General features: G+C 34.8%; 1 protein-coding gene across 1 annotated transcript in view; it reads right to left on the bottom strand.

Annotated features, from left to right (window-relative positions):
- Nucleotides 1–510: 510 nt before the first annotated feature.
- Nucleotides 511–27857, bottom strand: part of DACH2 (dachshund family transcription factor 2) — an 807630-nt gene continuing 780283 nt past the window's right edge. The window contains exons 9-12 of the mRNA XM_026480109.4: nt 6130–6278; nt 5857–6004; nt 2712–2858; nt 511–614 (exon numbers count right to left, since the gene is read on the bottom strand). Of these exons, the coding sequence (XP_026335894.2) occupies nt 511–614; nt 2712–2858; nt 5857–6004; nt 6130–6278 (548 nt within the window). The remainder of the gene's footprint in view (nt 615–2711; nt 2859–5856; nt 6005–6129; nt 6279–27857) is intronic.

Below are 27857 nucleotides of genomic sequence, written 5' to 3'. Positions count from 1 at the left end.
TTCATCTATTCTCTTATACTAAGATTTTTAAATATTTTAAAGGATCTAAACATTTACGGGAATCCTGAGAATCATGAATTATGAGTCGTGCTCTTATTTCCATATTTAGATGGTTTCTAAAGTAATCTAAATTTAGCATTGGAATTTAGAGGTTGATAAAGAGTGTTGTCTAGAACTCATTAAACATATTGATAGGTTATGATTATTCTACCTGTGGCTTTTATAAACAGTAGTGAGGTTTTTTAAAGTATATTAATGTACACTTCGGAAAAGTAAATTATATTCACATTTATGAATTTTTAGAATACGCCTAACACATAAATATACATTCTTTTAACAGCTAAACATACAAGAGATTTGCCCACATTATATGTGAAATTATTAGTCCTTATGTGTATAATCTCAGAAAACACTGAAGACTTCTCCCTCTGCCATAAAGTAAGAAGAAATAAACTTACTTCTTTTATTTATATAAAGAACATCAACATAGGAGCTCACGCCCACCCCATATCAGACAGTTTTAGAGAGGAGTATGCTGTTTACTGTACCTTGCATAGCAGTGCTATCATGAGGAGTCCCACTGTTTTCTATTTCAACGTCTGGAATTCCAGTATCTGAAAGAAGTGACATTCAAGATTAAGGTACAATTCTATTTTTTCTGATTCCATTTAAGGTGAAAGCAGTAATTTGGTCCCATAGATAACACAAGACCTTAGATGGCATTTTTGTTTTTGTATGTTTGTTTTTAATGGTAAGAGGGAGGATTATAAACTATAGCTGAATTCTACAGTTTGGCATATATTTTCAAGTATATAGTAAATACTTCTTTATTTCATTCTCTAGAGATAATTCTCAGGAAAATAATCCCCTCAGACTATCAGGTAACATGACCTGACTGTAGAATAAGAAAAAGATGGATACAATTACATAAATGGAAGTTCCCCATTCTTATGCTATATTTTGCATTGTAAAATGTGATAGATGGTGAGATTATTTCTATGCTAAGTACACTGAACACCAAAACACAGTTATGGTTTGTGGTCTTTATGCAGTACTGGCTATAAGGGCAAAAGGATACACGAATTGTTTTGGACAAAAAAAAATTTGAGGAAAAGAAGAAATAAGAAGTTAGGTTTTTATTTTCAATTTTAAATATGAGATGTGATTATCTAAAAGCTACCCATATCCACGAAGTACAGCTTTATATGACAATTTCTGTATGTACACATTTGCTTGGACACCCTTGGGTAATGTGATAACAGATGGCAGTGCACCATCCAATGCCATCGAAGATTAACATAAGAAAATAATTTGAATACAAGGTACCCATCATGCTGTAGAAACAGCTGTTTTTCCCTTATGATAGAAAAGCTATACCTAGATGGAGTTCAATTATGGGTGGATTTTAAATATGTGAAAAAAATGTCGAACCACTTCAGAACGACAAGTTCAGGGCCTCAAATAATAATAATGAGTGCACAGAACATATGTCCCATTGCTACTCAAGAAATGTTATTTTTGAAACCTTTGATAAGCAAGGATGCTGGCTCCCACTAAGATGTCTCATTGTGGAAATTATTAATGTATAATTACTTACTCTTTCTTTTCTGTGTCTCAAAATGACGGGAATTGAACTTTTTGTTTGTTTTTTAAAAGATTTTATTTTTTTTTATTTGACAGGGAGAGAGAGAGTGAGAGAGGGAACACAAACGGGGGAGCGGGAGCAGGAGAAGCAGGCTTCCCGCTGAGTGGGGAGCCCAATGCAGGGCTCGATCCCAGGACCGATCATAACCTGAGCCGAAGGCAGACGCCTGATGACTGAGCCACCCAGGCACCCCGGAATTGAACTTTTGGAAAGAAAGAATTTATAAAAATTCTTTACTCGTTCTTAGTCTAGGACACTGAAGCATCCTTCTAGTTTTATGTGTGTGTCATACTATGTATGGGGTATGTGTACATTGCATACAATTCTTAGGCTTATACTTGCTATACACACATATTAGTTAATATACGTATGTATATTTAACATGTCAGTTAAAAATACAATCTGTCAATGTGTTATGAAAGAAGAACCCGAATATTCTATGAGATGAAATGACGTTGTGAAGACTCAGAACTGAAAATGTAATAAGAAAAATGTGGAATTAGATTTCATGACAGAAGCATCTCTTCTCACAGAATCTCCAAGAATGTACTTAGAACATTTTTTTTTCATCCAGGCCCTCCTTGAACCCTCAACACTGATGCAATCTACATTAAAGAAACCATCATCCCATAATTCATTAGAAGAGAGTACACCAATCATTAGCATATTTTAATATGAATGGACATAAAATACTTACATTTTAGGTGCAAGAAGATTATCAGTATTACTGCTTCTACTGTGAAAGTCAGCAGGGTTTCCTGTTATTCCTAGGCTATTTGTATCTCCCAGAATAGGGATTATTTTGACACATTTAATAAATAACAAAAGCACTTGGCCTCAAATTGATTTTTTAATTATTCTTGAACAAAGCCTGCCCCTCCCTTCCTTCCTTCCTTCCTTCCTTCCTCCCTCCCTCCTTCCCTCTTCTTTCTTTCTTTCTTTCTTTCTTTCTTTCTTTCTTTCTTTCTTTCTTTCTTTCTTTCTTTCTTTCTCCATCTCTCTCTTTTTTAAATCGTTTTTTTTTCCTTTGTGTACCTTGAGTGTGAAAGTCCAAATCAGACAGTACCTTTCAACATCCTTAGGCCACTGTCATTTGTAGTGGCTTGCTTAAGTGCTTGTTCCACTTGTTCCCGGCGTTTTGATTCAAATTCCAAGGCTTCCTGCAGTTTTCTCTTGGCTTTTTTCTCCTTCTTCAGACGCTTTTGCATGGTAGCTAAAATATGAAAAGGCAAATCACTGGCAAATTTTGGTCAATAAAATAGGGTTGCCAGTTTTGGTGGATTATAAACCATAGATACAGATACAGAGAGAGACACAAACCATATCATTAGCTTTTTTTGGTTCCAGTTCTCATTAGATTCAACCAGTGTTCAATCAGATAATTTACCTCTTTCTGCTTTCACCTTTGCAGTGCATATGTTTTATAATAAACATGCATTTGTATAGCAGTGGTAGTAATGGGAGAAAATTATTTTCTACTTTCATTAACTACATGCTTTTAATGATAGCATTAAATATTTCATAATTTCTTAGATAGAAATTTTGGGTGCCTGCAATATATTGGTTCATAGCATGGTTTTAAGCATACCAATCTTCATAGTCTTTCTGAATCAGTTTTTAAAAATTGAGATATTTTCATTGTGACAATAGAAAAACATTCAAGAAACATGCAAAATTAAAAATTTTATGACATTTAAAAAATGTTAAAAGTGTTCACATATAATTAAAATGTTTTACTGAATTATTTAAGTTTCACTTGTATTTATTTCACAGTTCAAGGTCTTTCACATAAATGACCTTCAGCAACATGAAAAGAATAATTTACCCAGGTAAATTTATATTTATGTGAAACAAAAATTCAGAGGTCTGAGGTAATAACAAAATTGGAAAACTTGAAACAAAGACACTGAGAATCAGAGGGAGAGAATCTTCAAGCAAACTCCACACTGAGTGTGGAGCCCTAATGCGGGATCTATCATCTCACAACCCAGGAGATCATGACCTGAGCCTGAGTTGGGGGAAGGGGCAGAGGGAGAGGAAGGAAGAGGGAGAAGTAGGATCCCCACTGAGCAGGGAGCCTAACTCTGGGCTCTATCCCAGGACCCCAGGATCACAACCTGAGCCAACTGAGCCCCCCAGGCACCCCTACGATGTCTAGGCATTTTTAAAAGACAATAGATGTGATAGTAATTATACAGATAGATCTGAAGAGTCTATGAGAAGTTAATGAACAGAAATTGGTACAAGTATAACCCTAAAAGTTAGAAGCCAGTTTTACTCTATGTAGTAGATACACATAAGTCAATCTGAGAATGTTATTATATTTAACATATGATTATTATCTTCTTTAGTATAAAAAATATCCTACTAAAATATGTTTTTATGACTCCTAATCATAATAATCCATTTTGTATACCAAATACCAGAAATCAATGAATTTTTCTAAACTTTACAAAGACAAATTAGCTTTTGCTTAATAGTATTTAATGACTTTGACAAGACAATGAGAGGTTTAATTCTTTCGTTTTTAAGATTTTACTTACTTATTTGTTTATTTATGTAAACTCTACAACCAACGTAGGGCTTGAACTTACAACCTTGAGATCAGGAGTCACATGTTCTACCAACTGAGCCAACAAGGTGCCCCCCCCCCCCATTTTTTAAGATTTTATTTTTTAAACAGGTTTAATTCTTTTTTAAATGTAGTGACAATTTATATTTTGAACCAGACTAATAATGATCCCTAGGCCTTAAGGAAAATATACAAGTTTTCAATTACTTGCCAAAATTTTTGGAGTATAATATTCTACTTTGGAATAATGTAAAGTTAGTGGATTTCACTCAACTGGAATTATTCTTCCTTGTTTAAGGAGGCATTATCTACCTTGTGGATTTTCCCTCCCTTTCTTTGCCTCTCCTTCCCACTCTAACTATTTTATTGAATTTTTATTTTGTGACCCTTCTACAGAAGAGTAAGCAGAGAAAAGAAGTTGAAATTCACAGTCATCACTCTGGCTGCTCTTTAGTATTTTATGGTAAATGTTAGGAAAAGGTGGAAATTATTGGCTGAAGTGAAGTTTTAAATTTTATCTGGTTTTGATATGAACTAGTCTCTTTGTCCATATTTGTACATAATCTAATGTCTACCCATGGTTGGAAAGTTAATTCTACTTGTGAACATTAATTATCCATTATCTCTTGTCTCCATCCCCACTTATGCTATCTTAGTTCAGTCCTCATCACCACGGCCAGGAACAAACTCCTTTCACATAAAAGAGGCAAACTCCTTTTACATAATTTCCTCGTATTGAGTCTTACTCCAAGCCCTCTCTAATCTATTCCCAACACCAAAGTGGTCTAATTGAAATCAGACCAGATCATCCCCCCTGCTTATCTTTGACTACTTCCTATCACCTGTAAGACAAAATCCAAGCTAATCTTTTATGTGGTTAAAAATGTCCTTCACAATTTAGCCTCTACCCTCATCTTTCTCCCTCATCTCCCACAATTCATTTCATAGAATTCAGAGCCACAGTAATAAAAACTGTTTATAGTTGCCAATGTATGAGGCTTCTTGCCTTCACGCCTACGCTCACTGATACCTCTATCTAGAATGTCCAAATCACTCAGATACTCTCATGCCCTTTCTTAGCCTAATGACCTTCAAGACTCAGGTTCAAGTATCAGCATGAGGAAGCCTTCCTCAACCATTCACTACCTCACCAAGCTGAACTAACTACCCCTTCTCTATATAACCATTTATACTGTGCATCATTGCTCTTATCACTTGAAATACACCGGTTGGTTGTGCTAGCCCTCTGAAATGTAAATCCCTCAAGGACAGGGACTGAGTTTTATTTATCTTAAATCCCCAGAATCTAGCATTCACTGTTCTTGGCAAAGAGTAAGCATTCCATCTACAAGAAATTAATAGATTAGCTATATCCAGGGGTATTTTATGAAATTGTGAGAAAACTAAGAATATTCATATTTTCCAAATCTGCAACTGGCCTGAAGTCCAGATCTATTCCATTATCTTTTATAATAAAGAGAAATAGTATAGATATCTTACCATGTGGATTACACACAGCATTTGATTCTTAGCTTGTCTTTTTTTTAGTAGTTCCGAACTAAACCTGAGAATATTTCTACTAGTATTGAAAATATCTACAACAAAATATTTATTCTGTAATTGAACTTGTTAAACTTACTTCTGCTTTGAAGCTCAACTGCGAGTTGTCTTTCAAGGTTTTCTCTAATTTCTCTCTCTCTATAGAGCTCCATTCGCAGTTCCTTTTTTTCTTGTTGAATCTGCTTCTCCTGGATGTGAGCATTATCCAAAGCCACTTTCAGTAGACCCTGTCAAAGTATAGCAAATGACATGCAGTTCATCTTATCTGTTTTACTTTCTCAAATATGAAATAATTTATGTAGATGCTAATGTCTTGTATTACATTTATTTTGTTTATAGAAATATTGTTGACCTGAATGTTGGTCAACAGAGTCTCCACGGAGGACAGACTATCAGCAAAAATGAATGGTCCAGGGAATCCAGGAGGCAATGCCTGCCCAGGAGTCAGTTGAATCTTGTCCAAGGGTGATTTCATCATTGGAATTTGAAATGGTACTTCTTCTGGAAAAAAAACAAAATTAATATCAGAATGTTCACAAATTAACAGGTCAAAATTTTCACTGTGTTTCCTTTACCTCTAACAGCATCTATAAATATTTTGTTTCTAAAACTAGATGATGGAAAACTCTTAATTGGAAGTCATACCTATTCCTCAGCTGCCTCTAGTTTCTCAAAATAAATGTTTCAGTAAATAATCAGTGAAAATGAAACATTTACTGCTAAAGAGGAATGAGACTTGGAGAAACACATTTATGATATGTTTATGAATACCTATAAATTAAATAATCAGATCACCTCCTTGTAAAGCATACACTGCTTTTTTTTTGTCCTTTTCAAATCTGTCATCTATCTATCATCTATCTATCTATCTATCTATCTATCTATCTATCATCATCTACCTATCTATATCTACCTATCTATCATCTCCACTCTTTAAATAGCTTTATCGAAGTATATTCATACACAATAAAATTCACCTATTTTAAGTGTACATTTCAATGATTTTTAGTTAATTTACAGAGTTGTGCAGCCACCATCACAAATCTCTCTTAGAACATCTTGATCACCCCCAAAATACCCCTTATGCCCATTTACAGTTAATCTCATTCTCCACCCCCAGCCCTTGGCAGCAACTAATCTACTTTCTGCCTCCATAGGACTGCCTTTTCTGAATATTTTACACAAATAGATACAATCTGTGGTCTTTTATGTCTGGCTTCTTTCACTTAGCATAATGTTTTTGATGTTTATCCATGTGGTAGCATGTATCAGTGGTTTCTTCCTTCTTATTGATGGAAAGTGTTCCATTACATGGATACATTGTTTTTTGCTTAATTATTCACTATTTGGATTATTTCCAGTATTACCTTTTATTTTGAAGAATACTACTTCTGAAAAAATATTACCTGTGGTGTAAAAACACAAGTTGTATCTTTTCACCCTTTTTATTTTTATATTATCTTCTCCCACATTCTCATCACTTTAATAAGATTCTCTCTTAGCTTCAGATAAAGAGACACCAATAGAATTTTGTTTAATAAGATGTTTTGAACAGATATATCTAATGACGAAAGGAATCTTCTCTTACACTGAGAAGCTAACTACTTGACTATGTACTTGAATTCTGATTGTACATGTTTTATGTGAGACATACAAATCAGACAACAAAATTTCCCCTGCAATTAGAAACTGGGGTTTTTTTGACATAGGTAAAAATAAACTGCTTCAAAGAAGTAATCTTGGAAGATAGCCAAACAAACCTTGGTATTCCTTTTTTTTCCTTTTAATTCATCTATTTATTTGAGAAAGAGAGAGAGAGAATGGAGGGAAGGGGCAAAAGAAGAGGGAGAGAGAGAATCTCAAGCATACTCCCCACCAAGCACAGAGCCCAACAGACACAGGGCTTGATCTCATGACCTTGAGATCATGACTAGAGCTGAAATTAAGAGTTGGGTGCTTAACCAACTGAGTTACCCAGGCTCTACAAACACTGGTATTTTTTAAATTATTATTTAAATTCAACTAGCCAACACATAGCACATCATTAATTTCAGATATAGTGTTCAACAAATTATCAGTTGTGTATAGTATCCAATGCTCATCACATCATGTGCCCTCCTTAGTGCCCATCACCCAGTTACCCCATCCTCCCACCCATCTCCCCTTCAGCAACCCTCATTTCTTTCCCATAGTTAAGAGTCTCTCATCGTTTGTCTCCCCCTCTGATTTCTTCCCATTCATTTTCCCTCCCTTTACTTATGGTCCTCTGCACTGTTTCTTATATTCCACATATGAGTGAAACCATATGATAATTGTCTTTCTCCTGTTACTTATTTCACTTAGCATAATACTCTCCAGTTCCACCCAAGTTGATGTAAATGGTAAGCATCCTTTCTGATGGCTGAGTAATATTCCATCGTATATGTGGACCACATCTTCTTTATCCATTCATTTGTTGGAAAACATCTTGGCTCCTTCCACAGTTTGGCTATTGTGGATATTGCTGCTATGAATGTTGGGGTGCCGGTGTCCCTTCGTTTTACCACATCTGTATCTTTCAAACCCTGGTATTCTTAAATGGCTTCAACAGCAGTACATGATGGGGTGAATCATAGCACTTCAAACAAAATTACTCTACTCACTGTAGTCTCTTCATTTCGGTAACTGGGCACAGACAAAGTTTGAAAATATGCATCTCCCTGGTCAGTAAAATTTTCAGTGACCCCGTATGAGAGTCATTCAAGAAAAACAAAAACAAAAACAAAAACAAAAACAAAAAAACACTAGGCTTGAATCTGGACCTAACCAATTTTCACAAAAATTTAGCTATTGGTTCCAGTTCCATTGGAGATAGGAATATGCATTTATCATATAGTTAGAGCTAATTTTTTCAACTCCAAGCAGTCTTTACATGTAGTATGCAGGGTCTTGAACCACATGGATTTCATAGTCATCATGGTTTGTTCCGTAGCAAATGGTATGCCCCATTTACTGTACGGGAAGCTATGGCATAGAATTGTGGGAACCTTCTGTGATATTTTTAGCAGGACAGCATTATCTCTGAATAAAATGCTTTTAATAGAGATCACTGTTTCCAACTTCTTTTTTTGTACAATTTTCAGTTTGCCAAAATCTGTATGGATAAAAAAATGCTAAGCAATTATATTATAGAATTAACAGTTTTGTATTATTTGAATCCAAACATAATATAATAAAATATTATTAAAAATATATATATATCTTATTGAATTGCAACTTTTAAAAAAAAACAAAAAAAAACCCAAAATGTTATAAAAAAACAGTTGTTTATTGGTCTTAAAGAATTCAATAAAATGTATAAATTAACCTGTTAATTTTCTTTTAGTGCAGGAAGCTATAATGAACATATTCTTAGGAATTGTTTTATCATAAAACTTAAAAAATATTTTGATTATAAATGCATGATGCATGTGTTTTGTACAACACCCTTGTAAAATTAACCCTAAACTCTTTCCCTTTTTCCTTCCTTCCTTCCTTCCTTCCTTCCTTCCTTCCTTCCTTCCTTCTTTCCTTCCTTCCTTCCTTCCTTCCTTCCTTCCTTCCTTCCTTCCTTCCTTCCTTCCTTCTTTGCTAGTGGTAGTTTTAGAAGAGGTGAAGTATTCCAGAGGGAGTGAGCACATTATCAGAAATTCTGTGATCTACTTCAACTACAAAGTTTGAACACTTGAAATATGTCACTAAAAAACTAAATTCTAAAATGTTTTAAGCATCATCTCTAATGCTTCTAAAGTACATTTCTTAACACCTAACCAAACAATATTATGTCTTATTTGTATTGTTTGAAGTCTGTATTTAGCTAGTATTTTGTTTTCTGCACATGACAAGTGGATAGAATAACTTCATAATGATTTATTGATAATAACTGGGGAGGTTTTGCACCTTTGTATTGATGTTTATAAATCTAAAAGTATGAATTTATGCACCTTGGAAGATCTATTTTTACAAAATGAACTGCTACGAATTTAGAACATTGACATCCTGCTGATTCAGAGATAATACGTTTCTCTTGAATAAACATTTTGTATCAGGGGCAGAGTTCTTAAAATTAATGGATTCTTTGTTATGTATCCCTCTATACACAAGTAACCTCAGTGATAAGAATCTGAGGGGTATTCTACAAACAAGATATCCAAAAAGGAAAGCAGTACATTCAGGATGCATAAACAAAATTAAAACTACATTAAAATTCCCAGAAGTCTTCTATTTGGAGATTAAATAAATGCCATTGAATTGGTTGAAAGGAAAATTACTATTGACTATGAAGACAGGTTGCATGGTCTATGGTTTGTAATGTTGCTGTACAGTAGATTGAAGTTTCAAAATAGCATTACTCTTCTTTAAAGAGATGGACACAGTTGAATTAGGTGTTGCTTGCCGCAGTGAGGATCAAATGCAAAAAGAATCATATTTCATCGGACCTAGTCAACACCAGGAAAATAAATAGAAATATAAGAGGTATGCAGGCAATGATTCATTTTGATAATCTGGCCCAAGAGAGACACATAGAGACAGCACACAGATCTAAGCTTCTACCAAAAGACAAATAGGACACAGAGGGTGGGAATTGGGATGACAGTGTAGCAGAGGTCACATCGATTTTCAGCAGCAGTTTTCACACTGATGAGATAACCCTGGACTCTATTTGGCCCATTGTTCATATCCTACCTGTCCCACAAGCAATAAATTTCCTAGACCTAGAAAAGGGCAGTAAAGAAGAAGGATTCTACTTACGACTTCTTATGATTAAGTTTCTGTACTAACCAAACATGTTTTTTCAGACCAAGGTCACATTGCATGTTAAGGTCCATAATAGCCAAAAGCTAGTCGAAGTGTATTATATTTTGGTGTAAATGAGTGAAAAGTGTCAAACCATTTGTCATTTTTTTCCTGATTTTAAATCACATGTTACAAAAATGTGTAATAAATGCATTAGAAATATATTTCAATCTTGTAAGAGATCTTCGCATCCGAATGACATCAACATTTTGCTCAGAGTTTAAAGACATTCACTGTTATGTAGGAATTTATTTGGGAGGTTTGAGAAATCCTAATTGCCAATAAAATTAAATATGGACAAGTACTAGAACCATAGACTGTCAGTTAAAGAAGAGCATCTCTTTGTAAGCCAGGAAGAAAAGGTTTTGACTGAGAGCTATGATTTAAAAGGCTGGTGTTCAAAATGTGTATGTTACAATTTTTATCAGCACACATGATACAATGGCATAAACTAAAAGATAAAGATAGGACAACTGCTATCTAGCTGAGGACATGAGCAACTTCTTCATTTATTGAAGCAAAGTGGAGACTGCTTTTATTGAGCCTGTTTGTTAAACTTGCTATATTTTGTAGCAGCCCTTGGCAATCCATTTGAAGAATAAGCTCTTAATTTAATTTCTTCCTTAGGGCCCAGATGAATAGATGCAAAAGTTGACAAGAACTTTATCTGTATAAAAAAGATAAACATATGGTAAATGCTCCGAATGAAAAAGTCTCCCCCAAAATTAAAATCAAGACTGCTAGAGGGGCGCCTGGGTGGCTCAGTCAGTTGAGCACCTGCCTTCCCTCTGCTGCGCCCCCTGCTTGTGCTCTCTCTCACTCACGCTCTCTCTCTCTTAAATAAATAAATAAATAAATCTGAAAAAAAAAAAGACTGTTAGAACTTTCTATATGAATATTGTGCTTATTTTCCCACTTTTTCATGGAGTTCAGTGTTTCCTCTTTCCTCTGGGCTTGGAGGATTGTAATACATAATTAGAAAATGAACACCGCTGACTCACTCAGCAGTGGGAAAATGCGGCAACCTGCCATCAGGTCATCAGTTTTTATTCTTTAACAAATAAATTATATTTCACTATTTGATTTGAGTGCTTTCCCCTAAATACAGCTGCTCAAGAGACACTCTTTTGTTGGTGCCATCAATATTACATTTGGCACAAGCAAGACACCTGCTTCCCTCTTCCAAACTGAGGAACAATAACAACAATAAAATGACCAACTGCTGTGTAATGATGTGACTTGCATGAATATAAGGAAGTGTTCACGGTCTGAGTCCAACAATGACTCAAATGTCGCCCTTACCAAACGTGGAAAAGAAAAACTTGATCCCCAAATTGTTACCTTTCTTTAGGGAGACGAAAAATAAATAATGCTGACAAATGAAAACCGAAAACTCATAGCAAAAGGGTGAAAAAGGTCACCAGCCTGAGAAAGTGAGATACAATACTTCTAAAACTAGTATGCCCCTGCTTTGTTCTAGATCCTTAGATTACGAATTTGGCATAACAGGTTCCTTTATAAATTACGAATTAGAAATAAGTCATCTTTCAGAAAAAAATATTATGCTGATAACAAATATTATATCCAGTGTAGTGTTGGAGGAAGTATGATACCCAGTCCTTGCTGTTAAGGAGCTGACACATCTTGAATAAAAGTCAACAAGTTATAGAAATGGACAATTAAGTGTGAAATCATGTGACATAGGTTGTTAAGTGCCTCTCAAAAGAGAGATCACTGCAGTCCGGAGTAAGCGTTTAAACTAATCCATTCACTCTAGCTGAAAAGTGTTCCCATTGTCATTAAAATAAATCCCATGGACTTCCCCCAAGATATTAGGTATACCAACAAGTTTCCTTGCCCAAACTAGCATTGAAAAAACTGGGTTAAACAATGATAAACAGTTTTAATTAAAGCAAGGGTTAGCAGATAAATTATAGGGTGTTTAGTGAAATTTGAATTTCAGATAAATAGCAAATGATCTCTCAATGTAAGGATGTCCAAAATACTCCATGGGACATAGTTAGACAAAAAAAATAATTTGTTGTTGGGGTGCCTGGGTGGCTCAGTCAATTTCAGTTCAGGTCATGATCTCAGGGTGGTGAGATCCAGCCGCACGTCAGGCGCCTCACTCAGCGGGTAATCTGCTCCAGATTCTCTTGGTCTCCCTCTCCCTCTGCCCCTACACCCCCATGCATGCAACATACTCTCTCAAATAAATAAATAAATCTTTAAAATGATAATAATAATTTGTTGTTTATCTGAATCAAATATCACTGGGCATGTTGTTTTCGTTTTTATCTGTTCAATCTATTAAAGCAGAACAACTCAGAGCCTTTAAAAAGCTAGTGCTAAATAGAAGCATATGGTATCTATTAATTTAGGCGGCTGCGAACACAGTGATGAAGAACAAAAGATGCCAAAGCCTGACTGTGTAGCTTTGAAACTCTGCCCTGTGGTTTGCTAGCCCCTGGGAAGTTACTTAATTTTTCTGTGCCTCAATTTCCTCATCTATAAAGTTCAGATAATAATACCTATCTCATAAGGTTGTTAAAAAGATTAATGAGCTACTATTTGTAAAGTTTGTACAACAATGCCCGACCCAAAGGAAATGCAAAATAATTGTTTGTTAAATAAATTAAATGGCAGTTGAAAATTCCTAGGAGTAGGAGAGGATCCTATAGTAAAATATTTTGACCAGCTAAGCATCCATTAACACCTCATAAAACGTGTGGCAAGATTCTTCTTTAAGTAGTAATGAGATAAGCCTGGCTTCACCCTAAAGTAAGCCAATGTTACTTTTTCAGTTATCAAAGGCCTGGGGAGACTTTGTAAGTTAAGGTCAGTGTTTCTCAACGGGGGGTAATTTTGCAGTCCAAAGGACATCTGGCAATGGCTGGAGACATTTTTGACTGTCAAAATTGAACTAGAGAGCTTAATAAGCTTAATAAAATAATAAGTTTATCAGTTATTTAGAACTAACACAATGCTTTACAAAGTATGTTTTATAGTTCTTATGCATTTAATTTTGGGCGCCCAACTTCAGTTCTTTGCTCAAATGGCACCTTATTATTGAAATCTATACTGAACATTCTATTTAATATTGCACTCTGCAGCCCTATTTTCATTCCCTTGACAGGTTTTCTTTTTTCCTAGAAAATTTAACACCAATAATATATAATGTAACTGACTTATTTACTATTTTTGTTATGCATTTTATCTCACTACAATATACTCTTCATGAAAGTGGGAACTTGGTCTTTTTAAAAATTTTCCTACTGGTGTCCTCTTAGCATCTACAATTGTAACTATCCTGGGTCTGCAACATGTGTAATGACTTTGGATATGCAGACTGGTAACCTTAAAACTTGAGGTAAGATTTCTAATCATCAAATTGATTCCATTATTTCTTTCTATTCAAAAAGACAAGGTTGTACATGAATATGTAATTTTTAAAATATTTTTATAAGTATATGGTCAGAGAAAGGAAGAAAGGAGCGGAGGTAAAGAGTTTCTGGTCAAACCTCAGCCTTTTCAATAAAATCAATGATTACCATACAGATAATGGGACAAACTGAAATTTTGCAATTTTGAAAAATAGTTGCTATAGTTGTCATAACATGCCTACTTTATATTTATTGAACTTGTCTACATATCATAGTCCTTTGAGCAAAAAATAGTAAAATATAAATCTTTCTGGCTCACACACATACTCTCCCATCATCTTTGAGATGATGTATTACTGCATCAAAGATAAAGCAAACTTGACTGGGTTTTTTAAAGTAGATCTATATTTACTAGAGCCTAGAAATTTAGAGAAAAAAAAAAGCTGAGGATCCAGAATGGAAAGAAATTTTAAACATAGACCAGAATTTGCTCTGAAAACTGCAAGACAGGCAAAAATTTCTAATATGAACAACCAAACAGTCCAGAGGCACCTGCAAGTCTCTTCTCCAGAAAACCACCCTGGCTACTCTGTGAAAAAGGCTGCAGAGATAACGTTAACTGAATCGGGAGTAATAATGTAACAGTCTGCGTCAGAAATTGACAAACAAGAGGCAGGAGTGGGCACAGAGGTAAAATTGGAAGGAAGCTGAGGTTTTAAAGAGATGGGTTTAAGAAAGATTGTGGGGAGGACACACATTTCCATCAATTAACTGACTCTTCCAGGTGATAATGTTTTATTATGCTGACTTACCTTTAAAATGGCCTCAGGGTTTCAATATAAGTCTGCTTTTACCCTTACTAGGGATTCAGTCATCTGGCTGACTGCAGAGGCTGTAAAGCAGATTGCTCATTTTGTTTCTCTGCCAGGAAATATGCAAGCCTTTCCATCAATTAGGGAAGAAACCTCTCTTCTTAATCTGGCACAAATAAGGAAGGGGAATTTATTGTTCTGACCTGGAAATTCAGGTGCTAACTTTAAAATCACTGTTGTTGTTCTTGTTGTTGTCGTTGTGTTGTTTTGACTTAGTTAACATGCCTGACTAGAGAGGTTTGGTGGAAGGTACAAGGGAACAAGATACTAATATCTAGCACTTTAACAGCAATAGTTCTTAAACCTTATCATGTATCAGAATGTTCTGAAGATGTTTTTTAAAAAGCTCCCAACTCCCAAAGTTTCTGATTCAGTAGGCCTGGGGTAGGGACTGGCAACTGGAAATTCTAAGCGCCCAACTGATAGTTGATGTTGCCGGTTTGGGGACCACAGTTTGTGGAAACATTGGACCATATTAAGGTCAAATTTTGCTACATTTAAAGAGGATTAATATTGCCTCCTATCACGATATCTTTTTAAACTAGTCTGTACAATTTTAAGAAATCATTTCAAAATGATAACTAAATTTTAAGTATATATTTCCACAGCTTTAAGAATTGCATGAAATTAAAGACGCATCAACTAGCTTCTTCTATAGATCTAGAGATCCTAAAAGTCAATTTACATTGCCCTGAAAAGAAGTGTATAATGGAACCTATTTGTAAACGTAGAATCAGGAAGCAAAATAGTAAAAAACAGTGAGTCTACGCAGATAAAAGCAAAATTCTTTTCCAAGAATGAATTTAACATGAGCAATTGTTTAATAAGGAAAACCACAGTTCAATGCATTAATCCTTAGATACTATTTCCCTGTACTCAAGAAAGGTGGAAAGTGGGTATTCTGGCAGAATTAAGATTAAAAAGTAAAGATGATTCAAAATCAGAATGACACTGTCATGGAAAACTTGGCAAGAATACTCTATATAGCAGTTTATAATTTGTCACCTCCTATAAACCCTTCAATAACAAATGAATAGATACACAGGTTTGACATTTATATATAGATATCCTCACTAATAACTGCAATTATACCTATTTATAATCTGTGCAAGTCATAGTTTATTTTACCACCATACCAATGATAGAAAATTAAGAACATTCTTTTATCATTAGTTATCTCCCTCTCCTCTGTCTCACAGACACACAAACATTCACATGCATGCATGAATGCCCACACACACATCGGTGAGATTATATGCTGATGTTTCTGTTTTAGCTAAGAAATAAGAAATTGAGGCACTAAGGCACCATATTTTTGTGATAAAAATTATGAAGTGTTTTCCTAATAGATGAGCAATCATAATAGCAACACTGTTGTAAACCTAGCCTGTTCAAAATGACACTAATCATTTAATTTAACTATTTTACAAAGCTGAATTTTTCGAATAAATGTTAATTATTAGGGCAAAACACTACAATTTTCACATTTTTTTTCTTGTGTAATGGAGGCATTAAGACATCAAAACGACTGCTTTTCCTCTGAAAATCTCTAGTTTTATCAAAGAAGTAGGCATCTATCAGTAATGCTCCATTCAACAACCTTCACCAAATGCACAGTCCTGCTTTTAGATGTTGTCTATTGCCATGAGAACTTACATTATCCATTGAACAAGCTCTTTTTTGTTAAAATGATAATAATTTATAACATACATCTAAGGGGGTGGGAGGGATAAACATCATCAATAGAACATATTAATGCGCCATTTTATTTCATGTTTTAACATTGCTCTTCCTCATCTTCATTTCTAGTTAGTTTGAAGGGCTTGTTTCAATTTTACTCTCTTCTATTTCAATATTCATATCTAACTTAATGACTTCTTTATTTTTGAAACTTTATTTTATTTAACAGTGTATCACAGAAATACTTTTGTTGTAAAGATATACTCATGGTACACAGTATTCTTTTTACTGATTTCATTGTATTCAATCCTATGATGTAATTTATAAATTCTTAATCCACTTGTCTTAATCTCTAAACATTCAAAGCACATTTTGGGTACTCTTTTATGGCATTTTCTACTTATTATTATGTATTACTATGTATTTGGTTGTGCCTTTATTTCCCTATTCTGCTGTAAGTTCCTATAGGGGAAGAACTGTGTTTCACTAATGATGTACTATATGTTGGCTAATTGAATTTAAATTTTAAAAAAAGAACTGTGTTTCAACGTCTCATTGGTCTCCATAATTGCTACTAAATCCACAGGAGTGCTTTGGTAAAAATAGATACTATTTTTGCTAAATGCATAACTACTTATAGCCAGAACAAAGAATATCAACCAAACTAGTTACAATGTTGCTTCAAATTACTGAGTTTCTAAATGCAATAACTCAAGGACTTTTAAAAAAGATTTTATTTATTCATTTGAGAGAGACAGAGAGCACACAAGCAGGGGGAGAGACAGAGGGAGAGGGAGAAGCAGGCTCCCCACTGAGCCAGCCAGGAGCCTGATGTGGGGCTCAATCCCAGGACCTGGAGATCACGACCTAAGCAGAAAGCTGATGCCTAACCGTCTGAGCCACCCAGGAGCCCCTAACTTAATGACTTTTATCAGAAACATGTAGTGAGTACCTGATGTGCATGGCATTGTACTATAAATTAAAATGAGTTCACAGACTTATAAATTGAAGAGCGTGGTAGTGATTTCTTCTAATAACTACATCAGACAACTATATATTACCTGTATGACAAAGAGAAATAATTCCAAAAAATCTCAATCAATTAGAAAGTTTTCACAAATGTATCATTCAGTTTAACTTCAATGGTTACTCAAGGGTCAATCACCAAATACCCCCACTTTCTTGTTTTAAATCTTTTTTCCCCTGAAATGTGTGAGTCTGCTATTCCACCCATAATGCAACGAATATGACTGGATCTCTCTGTATCTTGGGATGTTAGCCCTGTAAAGCTTTAATGTCCCTATTTTAGAATAGGAAGAACCACCTCAGAGTGTTTGTGGGAGGTTTAAATGAGAAAACTAAAGTGGAAGTACCTAGTATTGTACTTAGCATATAGTAGATCCTTAGTAAAAATTGGCTGGATCTGAAGCTATGCTAGCCTTCTATATATGGAATGTTTAAGGGGAAAAAAAAACTGCATTGAGTATACACTGATTCCAAGATTTGCCCATGAAAATTTTTTTTTCTTTAATGTCTTCTAGTAAATTGATTAAAGGACTTAATATAGCAACCATTCATTAAGGTTTTATAGTATTTTGTCTTCCTAATAATCAGACAAAAACAAACGAGATTTTGTAACTAAAATCGCTCAGATTAGTTCTAAGGTAGTTGGAAGACTTCAGGCTCACATTATTCGAGTCACATTTTTTTTTCTTAAATTTAATTTGGGCTACAATTTTATCCACATGGAGAAATACAAATTTAAGGAGAGTATGCCTTCTACTGAAAAAAAAAAAAAAAGCAGGAAAAATGTATCTTAGATTTTCCTGACAAATTCAGCCGTATTTTATTAATGTTGAAATTCCTTTACCCATTATTTGTTACAGATATTTATGGATCCATATGGAATGGCAGGTGTTGAAGCAAAAACACTGCAGTTATTTTTCTCTTTTGCTAATAACCCTAGTACATAAGGATTTTATTTTCATCGTGTATCATAAGGGCTTTAGTTTGAATGAAATATATAAAATGTTTATTGAATATAAAATACAGAATTATTATAAGATTATGTCTATGCTGAGTGTGGGTCTGTGCAGACAAAATAGAGTTTGTTGTTTTAATTAGCTTGCAGGCAGATATATATTTATATATTTCAAAGCTTGAAATAAAGAGTGAAAAATTGGGTAATCCAAATTACTCTAAAACTGCACAAACTGTTCAGAACTGCCCGGGTAATTTCTCAGCTCTCAACTTCCAGTGACAGTTTAGGTCGCTCTGATTTTCTCCTCTTTTCTTTCCCTATCTGATCCTGTCCTCATACATACTCATCATAGTCAATGATATTTCTTTAGAGGAAAAATTATTTTTAAAAATCTACTTTGCACAAAGCCCAACACAAATCAACAATTAATATTAAATGCAGTCATCTAACATTTTCTATTTGTGTGAATGTTCAAATATTGTGAACTCAGCCAGAGGAAACTTGCAATGTAAAGAAATGGAAATAAAGAGGAAATTAAGAACTAACATCTAATATCTTATAATACTAATGTCTTGTAAACAGACTTGAACAAATCATTCAAACTTTCTGTCCCAGATTCCGATTTTATGAAATTGTTCTATTTTAGCCATTCCGTTATTTGGATAAGTGCTTTAAGGATCAATATTATAACATTTGATTCCAGTGAAGTTCTATTCAGTTTAGTACCATAGATTATTCATTTATGCATTTGACATGTGCTTGTCTTCATTCACTTTGCATGACTTTCGGGAGCATGCCTCCACCCGCCGAGCAGCTGTATCTATCCAGTTCCCGTAGAGATTGTCATTTTCCTAATCTGAATTGATCCCTAGGGAAAATCACTTTGCTTACTGCCTCTGTGTCCACTCTCACTTCCCCAACCATTATTCAGTTCCTATTTGGCATTTTTTCCAGTGTGAAAATACCATATTTTGTACACGACATTGAAATTACCTCCTGTTCTTGGTTACTGACAATGGATTCCGTCCTACCTTCAGTTAAAATACCTGTATTAACTGAGAGTGAAATATGCCATAGTTAGCCTTTGATGCTCAAGTACAATCTGTGTCACAGAATCTTAAGAGAATTTACTAATAACCTAAGAAACCACCTAACTTTACCTAACACCGTCTGAGACAGTCTGATGTTTTAAGAAAAACTATCAGAGTGTAAAAGCAATGATATAATGCTATTTAAGTTTGGATAATGGTGTATATTGCTTTGTTGCCTCAGCTACAACTTCCCAGAGGATACTTCCCTATCTGGATACTTAAAATACATGTTATCTTCCCCCATTTGCTTAAAATGTGGGCTCCGTTATTAGCAAAATTTTATTAAGCACACTTCATAGCTCTTTAAACTTTGTCAGCTCTTCCAAACATGTAAAATATACACAAGCCGCATTTTCGGGTCCCAGATAATTATTTTTAATCTACTTTCCAATGGGATAAAACATATTGTAAAGGACAATTCTGCTATTATGTCTTCCCTGCTTAAACTTCAGAAATATCATATTCCCGGCCACCCACTGAAGCCAACAAGTATCTAGACAAGGCACTAGTATTTTCACAGACGTAAAATACTCCTAATAAAATAGAGATCTAAAATAGGAACAAATTACTCATTCCACTTTAATGAAAGAGTAGCATTTGAACTGCATTACTCTTATGATATTGACATTCCGATTTGTACGTTGCGCATACCATTTCAAAGCTATATACCCTGTTCAAATGGCATGGTGTCTTTTTGCAATACTGCTTGTGTCCAAACAGATACAAGGTTTGTAGAAAATGCATCTAGGGAGCCATAAAACTGGTGGAAAACATATTTCTCCACAGTATTTTAGTACTTTGAAAAATGCAATCACAGGGAAAAATGTTTTGCTATAAACATCTTAAAAGCCTTATAAAGGCAATGGCTTCCCACAGCACTTAAGAGCTAGAATAGACTAGGTCTTATATCCTAAAGCTCAAATTCTTTCAATTTCCTTGATTTTTCACAGGCTTTGTTCTTGAAATTTAAAAAGATTTTAAGTGCAGTGCAATCTGTATGCAAGTATGATAATTAATACTCTGACAACAAATTTGCAATATTACAATGTTTACCAAAATGAAACCAGAAAATGCATTTTCCCTTCAACATAGGTTATACTCTTATGCACAAGGTATTGTTTGATGACAGTAACTTAGCAAAGAAAAATGACATTATACATACTTAACATGCTGAGTATGTTTGGGTAAGTTCCAAATACGCCAGAGTAGGGAAAAATGCCCTATGTGTTCCTCATGGTAGAGTAGATTAGAATTTAAATTAGAAGCAAAGATAGTCAAATCCTAAATTCAGGATTTCTGGAGTTGAAATCTGGGAATATTTGATTCTGTTTTTATGGTTTTTTTATTTTTTAGAAAATCTTAGGAATTAATTAAAAATGAAGTTCCTCGCTGTTGTATAATGCCTTCTACTCAGTCCTCATAAATTTCATTTCCATATTTGTGAATGGGAACTGTGTGTGTGCATGTGTGTGTGCGTGCGTGTGCGTGCATGTGTGTGTGTGTGTGTGTGTGTGTGTGTAGTCTCTCTTACAATTCAAGATAAAGTAAAAGGGTACTTTCCACCTCCTTGTTTTATACCAGAGTTTATTCTCTTATATGCATTTCAAAATCATTTTTATTAACTAGCATCTTTCCTCAAAATTTACTAGTGGTTCCCAATTGTTCTTCCAAATGAATACAGATATAATCATGAAATGTATTACCTCCACCAATTACTTTTTATCCAGCTATCTTTTTTTTCGATTATGTTATATCTGGCAAAACACTGAAGCATCTTAAACGTTTTGTAAACAATCATTCTTCCCTGCCACTTAGAGATGTCCCCACTATTGAAGAAAGAAAAGGTATAGTACCATTTTCGTTTTTCTCTGAAAGGGAAAGAATAACTAGAGTCTACTCCAGTCTGTGTTTTTAGCAATTACTTTTACTCTTAGCTCCAGTTTTTCACTTTCTACTTTCCAATGGACACTTTCACCAGGATATTTTGTCATGACATGAAACGATTCAGAAAGAAAATCCATCACTTTATTAAGATCGCTTATCATCCAACCATAGGTTTCAACCAAATACGACTTCATATCATGATTCTTAGTCATTTTCGCCATCTCTTACCAAGGTTGGAATCCTCCTAATCACTTAGACTCTTCTCTCTCTTTTGTCTCTCACATCATATCTAATCTGTAAACAGGTCTTCCTAATACTACCTTTAAAATATCTCCTATTCCAATCACCTCACATTTGGATAGTTAGCTGGAGTCTATGGCTTTGGTCTTTCCCTATTCTATGCCATTTTGGACACTAACACTAGATTGAAATGCCCAAGATAAATTTTATCTTCTTTGAACAAACCAATAGGCCCTCAAAGACCTCCAATATTTTACCCTACTTTTTGTACTTCATCCACAAATACTCCTCTACAAAAATTTCAGTTTTTATCAACCTGTTTGACTCCTTGTTGCCTACTACTCAAAAAGCATTCTCATTTCTATAATTTTTCTTCAACACACATATCTAGAATATTAGCCTATCCCTTCCACAGTTCTAAATATTATCTGTCATTTAAGATCTTAAATTAATGTCCTCCTCCACTGAAGCTTTTCCTGACTATCGCAGCCCATAATAACCTTCCACTTCTCTTAAATCCTACAGTTAATTTTCTGAACCACACATATAGAAACATATTCTGTACTAAAATATTTCTCTCACAGTGTTATTTACAACTTTTATTAGTAATCAAATATTTATATATTAATACCTAAATTCCCTAATTAGACAATTAGACATTAAATAATTTGAGAGTAGGGAATGTTGTCTACTTATTCTCTTTTTCTTCTGCAGAGACTACTATTTTGCTATATACACCGTTGATTGAATACATATTTGTAGTTTGATTATTAAATTACATAGGATGGGAAACAACAAGAATGTTTTAAAGAGGTTAGGGATATCTACAGAGCACACGTGAAGACTAAGAACACAGAAGCATGAAAGTAAATAGATCCCTAGACTCAGAATCTTTGGAAACTTCCCATGATCCCCAATTTAAGGAAAGAGCACTCAACAGGGTAACATCTATTTTGTGGATGGAATGCGATTGTGACAGCTTGTGGACATGTCTAGTGGTCAGAAAGTCATTAATGAGGATAGGATTTTGAGGTATCGATTCAATCCTGAACAAATCTAACTTTCCTAAATCCAAACTGAATAGGTTTTTATAGGTGGAAAAAAATGTATGATTTTCCTAGCATTATTTAACATTTCTTTAAGCAACATTCTGTGCTTGATAGGAACTAGGTTCTTGTTCTCTGACAGTTGATAACATAAATGTTTTTCAACCTTTTTTTTAAGAAAGATTTTATTTATTTGACAGAGAGAAACACAGCGAGAGAGGGAACACAAACAGGGGGAGTGGGAGAGGGAGAAGTAGGCTTCCCGCTGAGCAGGGAGCCCAATGCGGGGCTCAATCACAGGACCCTGGGATGATGACCTGAGCCAAAGGCAGATGCTTAATGACTGAGCCACCCAGGCGCCCCTATGTTTTTCGTCCTTAATAACAACATACTATTTACAATTTAAACTGGAGTTATTCTCCAATTTCTAACATTTTGAAAAAGTGAAATTTCAATTTGTGGTTTCTAAGCTCTTGTGTACTTGTTCTTTATTATATACAAAAAATATGATTTAATCTTGACTCTACACTTTTAAAAGAGACTAGCCATAGTAGTATGCAACTTAAGCTGTGTCTACACATAAAACTATTTTGATCCTTTTCACTGAACCGATTTAATATAAAACATATAGTAAATTGAGAGAAAAAGAAACCAATCAATTATCTTACAGAGTTGACATATTTTCAGATTGAATTGGTTTGTCCAATTCAATTGTAATGACCAAACTGTGTGCATGATAGAATCAAGTGCATATAAAACTTAAAGCCATCGTCTTCATTTCTACCTAGAAATAAGGTACATGTGTGAAATATTCTTTCTACACAAATAAAAGAATTTCTGTAGCACTTAATATTATTCTAGATTGAATTACAACTGGGAAATTAATTCAATTATTATTTTCCTTCAGTTGATTTCACCCCTCTATTTTTGTCAAATTGCATATCATTTGTGAAATATGTGACATCTATTTCTAATACCTTAAAAAAAAGGTAGTTTTATAAATCCTTTTGGCACAGTATCTTAGACACAGAAGAAAATAATTCCATGCTGAATTATCTCTGCTATGAACAAGTTATTTATGTATAAATGTTCAACATTTAACTGCCTTTTGTCTCTTATCTCCATTCAGTGTTGTGCATGTAAAAGTATCTTAAACCTGTTCCAATTCATTTAGAAGAACCAGGATAGATTGAATTGTACACTGTTATCTGGGGCTCAGTAGAGATTAGACTATATTTTTACACTTTCTGAATAAACACAATATTTTTTTAAATTGTAATTGAAGATAATTTAAAAATAGGGATATATTTTCCATATTGTACATACCATTTTAAATTGGCTCCATTGTTTTTGTAATTAAAAATTATTAATATCACATAGAAGATTTTGGGCTTCTATAGTTTTCAAAAGGTTGTTACCACCTAAAAGTTATGGGAAATGTGCCTGTGTTAACCATGCAAACAAGACAAAAATCAAAATTATCAACCACCCTTTTAAGACCTAACCTACTATGCAGTACTTGAAGATGGAAAGCCTTGCAAAAATATCCATCAGATAGGGGTCTCCTTTCATGAGGAAGATAAAATTGCCTCATGGGGGCCACTGTCCTTTTCTATTACTCAAACCACAGAGAAAACTAAAATTTAACCATTTGTAATAACAATAACAACTTTGTTCTTGTTTTGTGAATCATTAGTCATGGTTACACAGAATTTTATATGCATGATAAAAAATGATCTAGAGTTATGTAAATTGAGAATAAAGATTTGGCCTAGAAAAAAAAACATGAATATAAAGCCTCAAATGTAGATACACGGAATCTTTTTAAGAAGACATCTTGAAATTCTCACAAGTTGGAAAGCTAGCCCCACATGAAAGGACAAATCAGAGAGGGGAAATTATAATTAGATATACCTTAGAATAGAGCCAGCCTACATTAAAAAATGAGTAACTCTTACATATTCTTAGAATATAATTCAACTTAAATTAAGTAGGTACTTTATCAAGAGGAGAAAAAAACAAAGAAAAAACTTAAAGTGATTCTCCAGTGACTTAAAGGTGTCTTCTGTGTGATACAAATATAAATACATGTCCTTTTACTGTCTGATTGTTTCTGAGCTATTTTCCTCCCCTTTCCTCTGTAATATGGTCATTGGTCAAAGAGGGAAATCTCTATTAAGTGAGGGAAAAGGGAAATCCCCATTAGCTTAATGTGTGGGCAGTATTAATTAAAATAAAGAAATTATCATGGAGAAAATGAAAATGGGAAAGTGGTATAATTAAACAATTTGCATATCATTGTAGTTCAACAATTGTGCCAAGGCATATGACATGTAAAAGCAAATTCAATTCCATTGTGCGGGATCTCAAATAATATGTTCCACAACAGTGATGTGCTTGAAAAACAACGAAACCCCCCAAATACTGTTCATTGGGTATCATATCCTTGCCAGTGTATGTATATTTATTTTATCTTGTAAAATAAACTCTAACTCCTTTTCCAGCCCTGGCAGAACAAAATAAAACTTTTAATTTTCATTCAAAAGTGTCAAAGCACAAAATTATTTTTTTCCATTTAAATATCTAGAGACATGTTTCTATGTTGGCACTAGATTTTAGTGGTATTGTTTGAAGATTTATTTTTCAACCCCTCATTAAAGGCAATGATGTTGAAAGAAAATTATTTCTGCAGGAAAATATTGTTTACTACATTAGTATTAAATTTGTTCACAGTTCCTGTTCATTAAATAAAAAAGGTTTCCAAATCCAATAGCCACAATATTGTGTCTTAATTGGCACATGAAATACTAATACAAAAATGTTACAAGTATTTATAAGTAGTTTATAAACAACTAACCAAGACCACTGTGAACATATGATGCCATCTTTTTATCACATAATCAGTAAGAATTTCATCACACTAATTTGGACATGCTGTTTCCATCCATATCCTCATCCGTCACTTAGAGTAATTAGTTTGGCTGCCTCCCTATCACAATGATAACCACGACACCAACACTGACTGTTCCTGGCTCGGTCCCTGCAGGTTGCTGATGTATCAGCTGTGATATAATCATTACCCAGCACTCAAAACTTAATGGACAGCAACTTGCTCTTTAGGTCCATATGTGCATGTGCATCTCCACTCTCCCACTTACTACTCCAGAAACTTCTGGTACTGCTCTCTGCTCCAGTTGAAGGGAGAAGAAAGAGCCAAGGTGCATATTTTGTCTATTTCAAATCTGTCACCCTACTTCTAAGTGATTATTTATCTGCCTCTCTTCCTTTCTGCCTCTTCTCTCCTACCTTGCCCCCAAACCCATGACCTAAGTATACGTGGTAGTCTGGCGTTAGGGAATAATGGTCTATTTCGGTTATAGAAAGAAGGAGGGGAGGGGCATCTGGGTGGCACAGTGGTTGAGTGTCTGCCTTCGGCTCAGGGCGTGATCCCAGCTTTATGGGATCGAGCCCCACATCGGGCTCCTCTGCTATGAGCCTGCTTCTTCCTCTCCCACTCCCCCTGCTTGTGTTCCCTCTCTCGCTGGCTGTCTCTATCTATGTCAAATAAATAAATAAAATCTTAAAAAAAAAAAAGAAAGAAGGAGGGGAGTTCAAACTTCTATCCATGGCTCTGCCTATATATTTCTATAAAGATATGCTTCTTATGACACCACTTCTCTGCTTACCTTTTATAAAAAACAAAATCACTGAAAGAGTTGTCTATGTTTGTGGTAGCCAGTTCTCTTGTAAACTTACTTCTTTATTTCTTATTATGTTATGTTAGTCACCATACAGTACATCATTACTTTTTGATGTAGTGTTCCATGATTCATTGTTTGCATATAACACCCAGTGCACCATACAATACGTGCCCTCCTTACTACCCATCACCAGCCTATCCCATTCCCCCACCCCCCTCCCCTCTGAAGCCCTCAGTTTGTTTCCCAGAGTCTGTAGTCTCTCATGGTTCATTCCCCCTCCCCCCTTTCTTCTTCCCTTTCTTCTCCTACAGATCTTCCTACTTCTTATGTTCCATAAATGAGTGAAACCATATGATAATTGTCTTTCTGTGCTTGACTTATTTCACTTAGCGTTATCTCCTCTAGTCCCGTCCATGTTGCTGCAAATGTTGGGTAATCGTTCTTTCTGATGGCTGAGTGCTATTCCATTGTATATATGGACCACATCTTCTTAATCCAGTCATCTGTTGAAGGGCATCTTGGCTCCTTCCACGATTTAGCTATTATGGACAGTGCTGCTATGAACATTGGGTGGCATATGGCCCTTCTCTTCACTATGTCTGTATCTTTGGGGTAAATATCCAGTAGTGCAATGGCTGGATCATAAGGTAGCTCCATTTTGAACTTTTTAGGGGACCTCCACACTGTTTAACAGAGTGGCTGTACCAACTTGCATTCCCACCAACAATGTAGGGATCCCCTTTCTCCACATCCTCTCAACAAATTTTATTTTTTATTTTTTTCATAATAATATTTTTATTATATTATGTTATTCACCATACAGTACATCCCTGGTTTTTGATGTAAAGTTCCATGATTCATTAGTTGCGTATAACACCCAGTGCTCCATGCAATACGTGCCCTCCTTAATACCCATCACCGGCCTAGCCCATCCACCCACCTCCCTCCTCTCTAAAACCTTTAGTTTGATTCCTAGAGTTCATAGTCTCTCATGGTTCATTTCCCCTTCTGTTAAGCTTTTGCTCTCCCCTGTCCACAGACACTACTCTTACAAAAGTGGCCAATTATTTACATTGCTATGTCCAGGGGTCAATTATTGGCCCCAATCTTACTTGACTTAGCACCTACTGACACGGTTAATCATGCCATTAAAGTATTATGTCATTTGAATTCTGAGATAGCCTTCTATGAGTTTTCTTCCTACTTTATTTACTGTTCCTTTGAGTTTCCTCCACAAGTTCCTCTTATCTCCAAGACGTATTTTGGATGCTTGAAGGCCCAGTCCTTAGGCCTCCTCTCTTTAATCACTCCTTTCCATTCCTAGAGCACCTAGAACACTGCTTTGCAGATATTGTAGATTCACAATAATTATTTGTTGATTATGTTT

This window comes from Ursus arctos, chromosome X (genome assembly GCF_023065955.2).
Source record: "Ursus arctos isolate Adak ecotype North America chromosome X, UrsArc2.0, whole genome shotgun sequence".
Classification (NCBI taxonomy): domain Eukaryota; kingdom Metazoa; phylum Chordata; class Mammalia; order Carnivora; family Ursidae; genus Ursus; species Ursus arctos.
The sequence above is the reverse complement of the archived record's forward strand: the minus strand, read 5'-3'. Positions and strand labels throughout refer to the sequence as shown.